Here is a 14,846-nt window from a genome sequence, read left to right as displayed (position 1 = left end):
TTAAAACCTAGATGAGAGGCGGAAATGGCCGAACTATACAGATTGATCGTACGATAAGCCCTACCCTTATCAAAAAGAGACTTGAGGAATTCCAGAATCTCCGTTACGGGTGCTGAAAAGGGATCCACGTCCCTAACCACACACCAGTCAGCCCAAGATTTCCAGGCCGCACCATAGGATCGTCTGGTTCCGGGAGCCCATGCGTCTTCCAAAAGACGTCTAGCTGAGTCCGAAATTGCAGAGACAAGCCAGGGTTCCCCGAGACCCTGCAGGCAAGGAGCTGCAGAGATCCCTCTAGTATGAGGGGATGTTGAAGACCCGAAGGATCTAATAAGAGGTCCGGAAACATTGGGAGAAGTAAAGGGCATTGAATCAGGACTTCCAATAGCTGAGGAAACTAGGATTGTGTGGTCCAGAACGGGACAATCAGAACTAGTTTGGCCCTCTGATGTCGAATCTGAGCCAAGACTCGGCGGGATCAGAGCAAATGGTGGGAAGGCATACATCAGATGTCCCGACCAGTCCTGCAAAAGGGCGTCTATTGCTTTCGCGTCTGGATCCGGACGCCAGCTGTAGAAACGGAGAAGCTGAGAAATAAAAGCGGGACGCGAACAGGTCCAAATATAAGGGTCCACAAAGGGAGGATATAGAAGCGAATACTGTCATGTACAGCCTCCAATCACTAGAGTCGGAAAGAAAACCTGAACTCCAGTCCGTGCGGGTGTTGTGGAGACCGGGTAGGTATTCCGCCACTACGATGATGTCCCTGGAGATGCAGAAGGTCCAAAAATCCCGAGCCAGATTAGACAGAGTCGACGAATGCGTGCCTCCCATGGCGTTGACATAGCGAACTGCCGACACGTTGTCCATCCGTAGTTTGATGCAGGTCCCGGTCAATCCATTCGCAAAACTGCGAATCGCGAAAGTGCCCGCGAGAAGTTCCAGGGAGTTGATGTTTAAGGTAGATTCCTTTGTAGACCAGCGTCCTCCGGTGGTCACTCCATTGCAGAAGGCTCCCCATCCCAGCAGACTTGCGTCCGAATTGACCGTAAAATCCGGACGAGGGACGAAAATCGCCTTGCCGTTCCAGAGCTCCAAATTGTAAATCCACCAAGTCAACTCGACTCTGGCTGCCTCGTCCAGGGTGATCAAGTCCGAATAAGAGAGGCCTGCCTGAAGGTGGGTGTTCTTGAGGCGTTGAATGGCACGGTATTGAAGGGGAGTTGGAAAAACCGCCTGGATAGAGGCCAAGAGGAGGCCTATGACACGGGCCAGCTGACGTAGTGAGACCTGAGGGAGGGAAAGAGCCCGACAAAGCTCTTTGCGGATAGCTTGGACCTTGGAAGTCGGAAGACTGAGAGTCTCTGTAACAGAACTTATCGTGAAACCCAAAATTTCCATCTCCTGACCTGGAGTCAGACAGGATTTCTCCAGGTTGAGCAGGAACCCAAGACGGGATAAGAGGTCCATAAGAGGTCCATAGTCCAGTCTAAATGCGTCAGGGTGGCTTGGTCTTGAGCCATGAGTAGGATATCGTCTAGATAGATAATTAGACGGATCCCTCGGCTGCAGAGACAAGATACAACAGGGCGTAGTAACTTTGTAAAGGCCCAAGGAGCTGAGGAAAGCCCGAATGGAAGACAAGTAAATCGCCATGTTTCCGTGTCCCAACGGAACTGAAGGAGGTCCTGGAAGCTTCGGACACAGGGACCGTGAGATAGGCGTCCTTCAAATCTAACTTGACCATCCAATCGCCGTGAAGGAGCATGTCCCTCAAGAGGTAGATACCCTCCATTTTGAAATGGCGGTAACGGACGAATGGCGTTTAGCAGCCGAAGGTTGATAACCGGGCGCATCTTGCCCCCTTTTTTGGCCACTAGAAACATGTTGCTGAGTACTCCCATGGAGGTGTCATGGAAGGTGTTACAGAAAACTAGAAGACACAAATGAAGATCCGAGTGACTTGATCCAAAACTAAGGAACCAAAGGGTAACCCTGCAACAGCCCTAGCTCTCTCCCTTACTGCTCAGCCTATGCAAGAATCTCTATGGTAGATAATTGCATACCCTCGTTCCTCGACTGTATGAAACCTGAACACCCTATAATAGTGAGGGGACACGACCACCGGCTCCCTACACTTAATACGGAGGGAGTCAGGGTCACCTATGATCAAGCAAACAGGAAAACATAGATAAATGAACAGACTTATCTGTAGAAGCATCAGTTGTGGCATCCAGCATGCACACACTCCAGGAAGTTGTATAAACCGCAAAGTGATGCAGTATGGGAGGGGATTTAAAGCGATGCAATCAGTGCAACTAGATGACAGCTGAGAGAGGGAAAGGAGATGACAAAACGAAAGCAAAACAAAAGAACCTCAAGCAGGAGGTTCTGAAGTACGTCTGTCAGAGCTTCTCAGATGTCTGGCGGTGACAGTACCCCTCCTTCTACGAGTGGACTCCGGACACTCAGAGCCCACCTTCTCAGGATGGGACCTATGGAAAGCCCTGATGAGACGAGTGGCCTTAATTAATGTCCGTCACTGGGACCCACATCCTCTCCTCAGGATCATAACCCTCCCAATGAACGAGGTACTGGAGAGAACCGCGGACAACACGAGAATCCACAATCCTAGAGACCTGAAATTCAAGATTACCATCAACCACAATCGGAGGGGGAGGCAAAGAGGAGGGTACAATGGGTTGGACATAAGGTTTTAATAGGGACTTATGAAAAACATTATGGATCTTACAAGGACCATAAAACTTAGGACCCAACTTCCAGGAGGGAACCTTCAATTTGATATTCTTAGTAGACAACCACACCAGATCACCAACATTCAGGTCCGGACCAGGCACACGTCTCTTATCCGCCACACGCTTATATCTCTCACTCATGCTCTTTAGATTATCCTGAATCTTTTGCCAAATAGATGACAAAGACGAGGAGAATCTCTCCTCATCAGGTAAACCAGAAGACCCCTCTCCAGAGAATGTCCCAAACTGCGGATGAAACCCATATGCACCAAAAAATGGTGACCTATCAGAGGACTCCTGACGACGGTTATTTAAAGCAAACTCCGTAAGGGAGAGAAAAGAACACCAATCCTCCTGATTCTCCGCCACAAAACAGCGCAGATATGTCTCCAGATTCTGATTGACGCGCTCCGTCTGGCCATTCGACTGTGGGTGGAAAGCAGAAGAGAATGATAACCGAACCCCCAAGCGAGAACAGAAAGCCTTCCAGAATCTGGAAACAAATTGCGTGCCCCTATCAGAGACTGTCTGAAGGAATACCATGCAATTTGACAATGTGATCAATAAATGCCTGCGCCAGCGTCTTAGCATTGGGCAACCCAGGAAAAGGAATGAAATGCGCCATTTTGATAAAACGGTCCACCACCACCAGAATCACAGTCTTCCCCGAGGAACGAGGTAGGTCCGTAATGAAGTCCATGGACAGATTTGTCCAAGGACGGAAAGGAATGGGTAACGGGAGGAGAGGACCTGATGGCCGTGAATGAGGGACTTTGGCACGAGCGCAGGTCTCGCAGGCTGCCACAAAACCCTCAACCGACTTACGAAGCGCCGGCCACCAGAATCTCCGAGCGATGAGATCCACTGTGGCTCTTGCCCCCGGGTGCCCAGCAAGGACAGTATCGTGGTGCTCCTTAAAAACCTTGTGTCTTACAGCGAGAGGCACAAACAACCTCCCAGGAGGAGAGAGATCAGGAGCCTCTGCCTGAGCTGCCTGAACCTCTGCCTCCAATTCAGGATAAAGAGCAGAGACCACCACACCTTCAGCCAAAATGGGACCCGGGTCTTCAAAATTCCCACCTCCCGGAAAACAACGTGACAGGGCATCCGCCTTCACATTCTTAACCCCAGGGCGGAACGTGACAACAAAATTAAACCTTGAAAAGAACAAAGACCATCTGGCCTGTCTCGGATTCAGACGCTTGGCTGACTCCAAGTAGGCCAGATTCTTATGGTTGGTAAACACGGTAATAGGGTGTCTGGCTCCCTCTAGCCAATGGCGCCATTCCTCAAAAGCTAACTTGATGGCCAACAACTCCCACATCGTAATTTCTCTCTGCGAAGGAGAGTTTCTTCGAGAAAAAGGCACACGGTCGCCATTTGGCAGGAGAGGGACCCTGAGACAAGACCGCACCCACACCCACCTCAGAAGAGTCCACCTCAACTATGAAGGGCAGAGAGATATCAGGTTGTACCAAGATGGGAGCGGAAGCAAAACTTTCCTTGATACTAGAAAAGGCCTTACCGACCAGGAGGAAAAATCTACCCCCTTTCTAGTCATATCAGTGAGTGGTTTAACAACAGAGGAATAATTCAAAATAAACTTCCTGTAATAATTGGCAAAACCCAAAAAATGCATCAGCGCCTTCTGATTCTCAGGAAGCTCCCACTCAAGCACAGCGCGGACCTTCTCGGGGTCCATGCGAAAACCAGAAGCGGAGAGAAGAAACCCCAGAAATTGAATTTCTGGAACCGCAAACACACATTTCTCCAGTTTAGCGTACAATTTATTCTCCCGCTGTCACGGATGGTGTACAGGAAACAAGATAATACAATACAAACAATGACTTACTGGACCCACAACTAAGGAACAAAAGGGAGACCCCTGCAATCGACCTGCCGCTCTCCCTTATTGCTCAGCCTATGCGACCACCCCAAAGGTGGATGGGCGCATATCCACGTACCTCGGCTATCTTAGACCTGAAGGCCCTACAATAGTGAGGGGACACGACCACCGGCTCCCTACACAGACACGGAGGGAGTCAGGGTCACCTGGATCCAGAAAACAGAAAATCATAAATACATAAACAGAACTTATCTTGCCGAACTGGGAGCTAGGAACAGCATGCATGCACACACACTCCAGGAAGTTGTATCAGCCGCACACTACTGCCTTATGGGGAGGGATTTAAAGGGAAGTAATCAGTCCGACAGCATGACAGCTGAGATAGACTAACGAGGTGAGGAACAGAAACCAAAACAAAGAAACTCAAGGAGGCGGATCTGGACGGCTCCTGTCAGAGCTTCTCAACTGTCTGGTTGTGACAGTACCCCTCCCTCTAGGAGTGGACTCCGGACACTCAGGGCCCACCTTCTCAGGATGGGACCTATGGAAAGCCCTGATGAGACGAGAGGCCTTAATGTCCGTCACTGGGACCCACATCCTCTCCTCAGGACCATAATCCTCCCAATGAACGAGGTACTGGAGGGAACCGCGGACAAGACGAGAATCCACAATCCTAGAGACCTGAAATTCAAGATTTCCATCAACAATAATCGGAGGAGGAGGCAAAGGCGAGGGTACAATAGGTTGAACATAAGGTTTCAATAAGGACTTATGGAAAACATTATGGATCTTCCAAGTCTGAGGAAGATCAAGACGGTAGGCAACAGGATTGATGACAGACAGGATCTTGTAAGGCCCAATAAACCTAGGACCCAACTTCCAGGAGGGAACCTTCAATTTGATATTCTTGGTAGACAGCCACACCAAATCACCAACATTCAGGTCCGGACCAGGCACACGTCTCCTATCCGCCACACGCTTATATCTCTCACTCATGTTCTTTAGATTATCCTGAATCTTTTGCCAAATAGATGACAAAGACGAGGAGAATCTGTCCTCATCAGGCAAACCAGAAGAGCCCTCTCCAGAGAAAGTCCCAAACTGCGGATGAAACCCATATGCACCAAAAAATGGTGACTTATCAGAGGACTCCTGACGACGGTTATTTAAAGCAAACTCAGCAAGGGACAAAAAAGAACACCAATCCTCCTGATTCTCCGCCACAAAACAGCGCAGATATGTCTCCAGATTCTGATTGACGCGCTCTGTCTGGCCATTCGACTGCGGGTGGAAAGCAGAAGAGAATGACAAGCGAACCCCCAAGCGAGAACAGAAGGCCTTCCAGAATCTGGAAACAAACTGCGTGCCCCTATCAGAGACAATGTCTGAAGGAATCCCATGCAATTTGACAATGTGGTCAACAAATGCCTGCGCCAGCGTCTTAGCATTGGGCAAACCAGGAAAAGGGATAAAATGCACCATTTTGCTAAAACGGTCCACCACCACCAGAATCACAGACTTCCCCGAGGAACGAGGCAAGTCCGTTATGAAGTCCATGGACAGATGTGTCCAAGGACGGGAAGGAATGGGCAAAGGAAGGAGAGGACCTGATGGCCGTGAATGAGGGACCTTGGCACGAGCGCAAGTCTCGCAAGCTGCCACAAAACCCTCAACCGACTTACGAAGCGCAGGCCACCAGAATCTCCGAGCAATGAGATCCAGTGTGGCTCTTGTCCCCGGGTGCCCAGCAAGGACCGTATCGTGATGTTCTTTAAAAATCTTGTGTCTCAAAGCGAGAGGCACAAACAACCTCCCAGGAGGACAAAGATCAGGAGCTTCTGACTGGGCTGCCTGCACCTCTGCCTCCAATTCAGGAAAAAGAGCAGAGACCACCACACCTTCAGCCAAAATGGGACCCGGGTCTTAGAAATTCCCACCTCCCGGGAAACAACGTGATAGGGCATCTGCCTTCACATTCTTAACCCCAGGGCGGAACGTGACAACAAAATTAAACCTTGAAAAGAACAGAGACCATCTGGCCTGTCTCGGGTTCAGACGCTTGGCTGACTCCAAGTAGGCCAGATTTTTATGGTCAGTAAACACGGTAATAGGGTGTCTGGCTCCCTCTAGCCAATGGCGCCATTCCTCAAAAGCCAACTTGATGGCCAACAATTCCCTATCTCCCACATCATAATTTCTCTCTGCGGTGGAGAGCTGCTTTGAGAAAAAGGCACACGGTTGCCATTTGGCAGGAGAGGAACCCTGAGACAAGACCGCACCCACCCCAACCTCAGAAGCATCAACCTCAACTATGAAGGGCAACGAAACATCAGGTTGTACTAGGATGGGAGCGGAAGCAAAACTCTCCTTGATATTAGAAAAGGCCTTACGCGCCTCTACCGACCAGGAAGAAAAATCTACCCCCTTTCTGGTCATATCAGTGAGTGGTTTAACAACAGAGGAATAATTCAAAATAAATTTCCTGTAATAATTAGCAAAGCCCAAAAAACGCATCAGCGCCTTCTGATTCTCAGGAAGCTCCCACTCAAGCACAGCGCGGACCTTCTCGGGGTCCATGCGAAAACCAGAAGCGGAGACAAGAAACCCCAGAAATTGGATCTCTGGAACCGCAAACACACATTTTTCCAGTTTCGCGAATAATTTATTCTCCCGCAGGATGAGCAAGACCTGACGTAAGTGTTCCTTATGAGTCTTGAAATCAGGAGAAAAAATCAAAATGTCATCCAAATACACTAATACAAATTTTCCCATCAAATGATAAAAAATGCTGTTGACGAAATGCTGAAAAACGGCTGGGGCATTCATCAAACCAAAAGGCATAACTAAATTCTCAAAATGGCCCTCAGGGGTATTGAAAGCCGTCTTCCATTCATCTCCTTCTCTGACCCTAACCAGGTTGTATGCCCCTCTTAGGTCTAATTTGGAAAAGACTTTCGCCCCAACAACCTGGTTAAACAAGTCCGGGATCAGAGGAAGCGGATAAGGATCACGAATAGTGATACTGTTCAGCTCCCTGAAATCCAGACAAGGTCTTAAAGAACCATCTTTCTTCTTAACAAAGAAAAAACCAGCGGCAACAGGTGACTTCGAGGGACGTATGTGTCCTTTTCTCAGACTCTCAGAGATATAAGCACGCATAGCGACCCTCTCAGGTTGGGAAAGATTGTATAAACGAGATTTAGGCAGCTTGGCGCCTGGGATGAGATCAATAGGGCAATCATACTCCCTGTGCGGAGGTAAACCCTGAACTCCACTCTCAGAGAAAACATCCAAAAATTCAGAGAGGAAAGGTGGTACAGTCTTAGTAGATACCTCAGAAACAGATGTTATGAGGCAATTCTCTCTGCAAAAGTTACTCCAACCATTTATTTGCCTCGCTTGCCAATCAATGGTGGGGTTATGTTTAGTGAGCCAGGGTAGCCCCAACACTAGAGGAGTAGGCAAACCGCTAAGGACGAAACATGACACATCCTCAACATGAGCATCATTCACAATTAAACGGATATTGTGAACTATGCCCTTTAATGATCTCTGAGAAAGTGGAGCTGAATCAATAGCAAAAACAGGAATATCTCTTCCCAAAGTGCATACCTGGAAACCATGAGTTATTGCAAATTGATTATCAATGAGGTTGACAGCTGCTCCACTATCCACAAAAATCTCTAAAAAAATGCTCTTGCTCTCTAGCGCCACCCTAGCAGGCAGGACAAAACGGGAACTACAAGCAAAAGGAAAACCTTCAATTTCCGCCTCAACCCTGCCAATAGTAACAGACAGAACATTCATAAAAGATTTCTTCCTTTTTGTCTCTTTATTACTCCCAGAAAACTGCCTGAATCTCCTAGAGGGACAAACATTTGCCAGATGATTTATACCTCCACAACAAAAGCAAACCCTCCCCTGCGGGCTGAATCTTCTATTGTCAGAGGCAATCAACCCCAGCTGCATGGGCTCCTGCTCAGAAGGGGCTGACAGCGACTGAGACCCCTGTGCACAGAATGAGACCGCTGCACTGTCCCGGGACTGAGTATGACAGGAAGGAGAGATCTCTCCTCTCTCTCTAAGACGCCTGTCAATACGAACAGCCTGAGACATAGCAGAATTCAAGGAGGTAGGTCTTTCATGAAAGGCAAATGCATCTCTCAATCCCTCTGAAAGACCATAGCAAAATTGACTTCGGAGTGCAGCATCATTCCAACCCGTATCTGCTGCCCATCTCCGAAATTCTGAGCAGTAAATCTCTGCGGATTGTTTACCCTGGCATAACAGACGTAGTTTAGACTCAGCCAGAGCAATACGATCCGGATCATCATATATCTGACCCAGGGCTAAAAAGAATTCATCCACTGAACGGAGGGGCCGTGCCCACCCCGGCAGCGAAAAGGCCCAGGACTGAGCGTTACCCCTGAGCAGCGATATAATGATACCCACTCTTCGTTCTTCATCACCAGAAGAATGGGGAAGAAGGCGAAAATGGAGTTTGCAAGCCTCTCTAAAACGTACAAAATTCTCACTACCGCCGGAAAACGTATCCGGGAGCGAAATCTTAGGCTCAGCACAAACTCCATGAACGCAAGCTGAACCGGTCACTTGAAACTGAGAAAAAGTCTTACGGAGGTCAGCTACCTCCAAAGAAAGACCCTGAAAGCGTTCAGCCAAAAGTGTAACCGGATCCATGCTTTAGACGGTTTAGGCGGCTGATAATGTCACGGATGGTGTACAGGAAACAAGATAATACAATACAAACAATGACTTACTGGACCCACAACTAAGGAACAAAAGGGAGACCCCTGCAATCGACCTGCCGCTCTCCCTTATTGCTCAGCCTATGCGACCACCCCAAAGGTGGATGGGCGCATATCCACGTACCTCGGCTATCTTAGACCTGAAGGCCCTACAATAGTGAGGGGACACGACCACCGGCTCCCTACACAGACACGGAGGGAGTCAGGGTCACCTGGATCCAGAAAACAGAAAATCATAAATACATAAACAGAACTTATCTTGCCGAACTGGGAGCTAGGAACAGCATGCATGCACACACACTCCAGGAAGTTGTATCAGCCGCACACTACTGCCTTATGGGGAGGGATTTAAAGGGAAGTAATCAGTCCGACAGCATGACAGCTGAGATAGACTAACGAGGTGAGGAACAGAAACCAAAACAAAGAAACTCAAGGAGGCGGATCTGGACGGCTCCTGTCAGAGCTTCTCAACTGTCTGGTTGTGACACCCGCAGGATGAGCAAGACCTGACGTAGGTGGTCCTTATGAGTTTTGAAATCAGGAGAAAAAATCTAAATGTCATCTAGATACACTAGTACAAATTTCCCCATTAAATGATAAAAAAATGCTGTTCACAAAATGCTGAAAGACGGCTGGAGCATTCATCAAACCAAAAGGCATAACCAAATTCTCAAAATGGCCCTCAGGGGTATTGAAGGCCGTCTTCCATTCGTCTCCTTCTCTGACCCTGACCAGGTTATATGCCCCTCTTAGATCCAACTTGGAAAAAACTTTAGCCCCAACAATCTGGTTAAACAGGTCCGGGATCAGAGGAAGCGGATAAGGCTCACGAATTGTGATACTGTTCAGCTCCATGAAATCCAGACATGGTCTTAAAGAACCATCTTTTTTCTTAACAAAGAAAAAAACAGCGGCAACAGGTGACTTCGAGGGTCGTATGTGTCCCTTTCTCAGGCTCTCAGAGATATAAGCATGCATAGCGACCCTTTCAGGTTGGGAGAGATTGTATAAATGAGATTTAGGCAGCTTGGCGCCTGGGATGAGATTAATAGGGCAATCGTACTCCCTGTGAGGGGGCAGCTCCTGAACACCACTCTCAGAAAACACGTCCAAAAATTCAGAGAGAAAAGATGGTACAGTCTTAGTAGAAACCTCTGAAACAGATGTCGTGAGGCAATTCTCTCTGCAAAAGTCACTCCAACCATTTATTTGCCTCGCTTGCCAATCAATGGTGGGGTTATGTTTAGTGAGCCAGGGTAGCCCCAACACCAGAGGAGTAGGCAACCCACTTAGGACGAAACATGACAAATCCTCAACATGAGTATCACTCACAATCAAACGGATATTGTGAACTATGCCCTTTAACGATTTCTGAGAAAGTGGAGCGGCATCAATAGCAAAAACAGGTATATCCTTTCCCAAAGTGCATACCTGAAAACCATGTGTTATAGCAAATTGATTATCAATGAGATTGACAGCTGCTCCACTATCTACAAAAATCTCACAAAAAATGTTCTTGCTCTCTAGCGCCACCCTGGCAGGTAGGACAAAACGGAACTACAAGCAACCGGAAAACCTTCAATTTCCGCATCAACCTTGCCAATAGTAACAGATGGAACGTTTTTAGAGGATTTTTTTCTTTTTGTTTCTTTATTACTCTCAAAAAACTGGCTGAATCTCCTAGAGGGACAAACATTTGCCAAATGATTTAGGCCTCCACAACAGAAACAAACCCTCCTCTGAGAGCTGAATCTTCTATTGTCAGAGGCAAGCAAACCTAGCTGCATGGGCTCCTGCTCAGATGGGATTGAGAAAGACTGAGACCCCTGCGCACTGAAAGAAACCGCCGCACTGTCTTTGGAGTAAGTATGACAGGAAAGAGTGATCTCTCCTCTCTCTCTAAGACGCCTGTCAATACGAACGGCCCGAGACATGGCAGAGTCCAAGGAGGTAGGTCTCTCATGAAAGGCAAATGCATCTTTCAATCCCTCTGAAAGACCATGGCAAAATTGACTTCGGAGTGCAGCATCATTCCAACCAGTATCAGCTGCCCATCTCTGAAATTCTGAACAGTATATCTCTGCGGACTGTTTACCCTGGCATAAAAGACGTAGTCTAGACTCAGCCAGAGCAATACGATCCGGATCATCATATATCTGACCCAGGGCTAAAAAAAAATCATCCACTGAACAGAGGGGCCGTGCCCCCACAGGCAGCGAAAAGGCCCAAGACTGAGCGTTATCCCTGAGCAGCGAGATGATGATCCCCACCCTCTGCTCCTCATCACCAGAGGAATGGGGAAGAAGGCGAAAATTGAGTTTGCAAGCCTCTCTAAACCGAACAAAATTCTCACTACTCCCGGAGAACGTATCCGGGAGCGAGATCTTGGGCTCAGAACAAACTCCATGAACGCAAGCTGAACCGGTCACCTGAAACTATGACACAGTTTTACGGAGATCTGCTACCTCCAATGAAAGACCCTGCATGTGTTCAGTCAAAAGTGAAACCGGATCCATGCTTGAGACGGTTTTGGCGGTTTATAATGTCACGGAAGGTGTTACAGAAAACTAGAAGACACAAATGAAGATCCGAGTGACTTGATCCAAAACTAAGGAACCAAAGGGTAACCCTGCAATAGCCCTAGCTCTCTCCCTTACTGCTCAGCCTATGCAAGAATCTCTATGGTAGATAATTGCATACCCTCGTTCCTCGACTGTATGAAACCTGAACACCCTATAATAGTGAGGGGACACGACCACCAGCTCCCTACACTTAATACGGAGGGAGTCAGGGTCACCTATGATCAAGCAAACAGGAAAACATAGATAAATGAACAGACTTATCTGTAGAAGCATCAGTTGTAGCATCCAGCATGCACACACTCCAGGAAGTTGTATAAACCGCAAAGTGATGCAGTATGGGAGGGGATTTAAAGGGATGCAATCAGTGCAACTAGATGACAGCTGAGAGAGGGAAACAAGATGACAAAACGAAAGCAAAACAAAAGAACCTCAAGCAGGAGGTTCTGAAGTACGTCTGTCAGAGCTTCTCAGATGTCTGGTGGTGACAGGAGGAGGAGCCTCCGTGTCATGTAATAAAATTGTATTCCCCATAACTAGCATGTGAGGAAGACTAACAGTCTTCAATGTGGCACCATCCGACTAGAGCTGATGTAACTGGTCCTCCACTTCCTTCCTTTAACTGTTTGCACTTGTATGACCTTCTTTAAATAAACTTTGATTTACTATTTGTCCCTATGTTGTAATGGTATGTCTTGTATATTACAGACAAAAATGACATTTGGAGATGGAGTATTAATACAAAAGCAAACATGGGATGGCGAAGAATCTACAATCACAAGAGAAGTGAAAGATGGCCGCCTGATAACAGTGAGTACATAAGTTGGTAATGTAGATTGGTCAATGAGTGATTACCACTTTCTAGTTTTGAAAGATTGAGAATTCTATATTCTCTAACCACCTCTGACTTATGAAGGTGTTCGGTGCTAGAAGAATATCTAACATGGTGCCATACAGCAGCAATCCTCCTCATGAGCATGACTGAGACAACGGCCCACACTAATTGTGGCCGATTTCTATTATAACGTGTGCCAAAATATGGCACAGCTTGATGCAAGTAAGCCAGAAATTCTCGGTACCATTCCTTCAACGGAGGTATGACTTTCTCTCATACCTCGTCTATCTAGCCTCCATTCCTGGTTTTGGTTCACAATCACTGATGGAAATCGCTGACCAAAACACTGACTTGTGAATAAGGCCTTAGAATGTGCCCCTTTCCATTAAGTAAACCAACCTGTGGTTGGTATAAAGTCAGGCAAGTCTCGCCTTGGACCAAAGGTATCCTATACCGTGAGCCACTGTGATACATTTAGCACATTTTTAGGGTGCACTCACACAACCATAGGTATTTTGTGGATCCATGGAATAGGCTTTTTTCTTTTTGTCATGGACCTAATGAGAGGTATACAAACCTTAGAACTGCAAATGGAGGTAAAAGCCTAAAGAGCTTGTCCAGGATATACATGATGGAAAGTTCATGGTTTGTGAGAGCTGACTTATAGGGGTATTCCAAGACTTTGATACTATGGCATGGCACAGGGTAGTCCATCTGCATCGGGTTGGTGGGTGTCTTACACACCAAACCTCCAGCTGTTTAGTTGTAGTGCTGGAACAACACATCTCCATGTAGTGAAGAAATGTGCAGTTACCAGCTCCATCTACCACACAATAGACAGAGCTGTGTAGTTCTGAAACCTACCTCCAGAGCTACAACAGCTGATCTGCTGGGATGAGGGGTATTGGATCCCCACTGATCTGACATTGGAAGCATAGCCTGTAAATGGGCTATCAATATCAAAATCTTAAAATACCCCTTTAAAAAGGGCAATGGCAGTTTACCTGGAATGATGAGCATTCTGTTACAGAATGCTTAAGTATTGCATGGGGGTTCAACTTTCCGCTCTTTCATTTTTGGGATGGATTTCACCTATGATCTTAAATATATGGACTCTAACAAACCTTTTTGCTTGGATTTCTCCCTTATCAAGCCCAGTCTGAACATATTACAAAAGAGAATTTGTCATGACTTCTGCCTTGTGTGAACCTGCTTTCATATGCAGTGCAGTAATGTATAGATGTGTGACTTTCTAATCTCTAATGTTTGGTTCCTAGACCTGCATTATCGGTGATGTGAAAAGCGTACGGATCTACGACAAAGAATGAGCTCTTCAGCGCGTACAATTCATACTGTAAATGTAAGCTCAGTACACTGGTCCCGAGCCCCTTGGCTGGCATCAAAGCTTATGTGATATCTTGTGGTCATCTATGATATGTATACAATAAAGCTTTTGTTATCCAAATTTCTTGTGTAGATTTTTTATTTAATTTTTTTTGTTCCTTAAAATATTCAAACACAAACTCTACATTGGGGTTCACATGGACAAATAAACATGAGCAATCTAAAAGAACAGACCATTGTTTTAATATGGCAAATTAGAGAAACTGTTACTACCATTAATGAAATACCATTTGCTTGGAAAGAAGCTTGAGGAACTACCAGACCTTGGTGTATCTTGGTTTTGGATGAGGTATACCAAAATTGTTGGTGAGACTTGACGTGTATGTTCTCTTAACTTAAAGGGACACTCAGGAGTTTCAATCCGGATTTTTTTATTTATTTTTTATTAATCCTGGACCTTTTGTAAAATTTGTTGTTTTCCTTACAGTCACTGCTAATTAAAGAAAATATTGTCCTATACAGGCAGGGTATCCATTGCCAGTTTTCTGCTGCTGTGAGGGAGATAGTGAATGGTAATCCTCACTATAGAATAACAGTGATGGCTCTATTCTCTAGACAAGCTTCGCTAAAGATGCCCACAGAAGAGCATTGTGCATGTACTTGTGTGATGCTCTGAGTCGGTCATCCCCCTTCCCTCTACTGTCAGTGAACGGTCTGACT

At 46.7% G+C, this 14,846-nt stretch overlaps 1 protein-coding gene across 3 annotated transcripts in view; it reads left to right on the top strand.

Annotated features, from left to right (window-relative positions):
- Positions 1-14,846, top strand: part of LOC121000977 (fatty acid-binding protein, adipocyte-like) — a 268,479-nt gene that overhangs the window by 15,169 nt on the left and 238,464 nt on the right. Inside the window, exons 3-5 of one of the 3 annotated variants that reach the window (XM_040431827.1) lie at positions 229-240; positions 12,670-12,757; positions 14,060-14,250. The exons of 1 other annotated variant lie outside the window; for it this stretch is intronic. In XM_040431827.1, coding sequence (XP_040287761.1) covers positions 229-240; positions 12,670-12,757; positions 14,060-14,076 — 117 coding nt within the window. In that variant the 3' untranslated portion in view covers positions 14,077-14,250. Of the gene's footprint in view, positions 1-228; positions 241-12,655; positions 12,758-14,059; positions 14,251-14,846 lie in introns of those variants that run through there. One more of the 3 variants, XM_040431826.1, reaches the window with a different exon arrangement.

This window comes from Bufo bufo, chromosome 5 (genome assembly GCF_905171765.1).
Source record: "Bufo bufo chromosome 5, aBufBuf1.1, whole genome shotgun sequence".
NCBI classification, from domain to species: Eukaryota; Metazoa; Chordata; class Amphibia; order Anura; family Bufonidae; genus Bufo; species Bufo bufo.
This window is presented reverse-complemented; position numbering and strand designations above follow the sequence as displayed.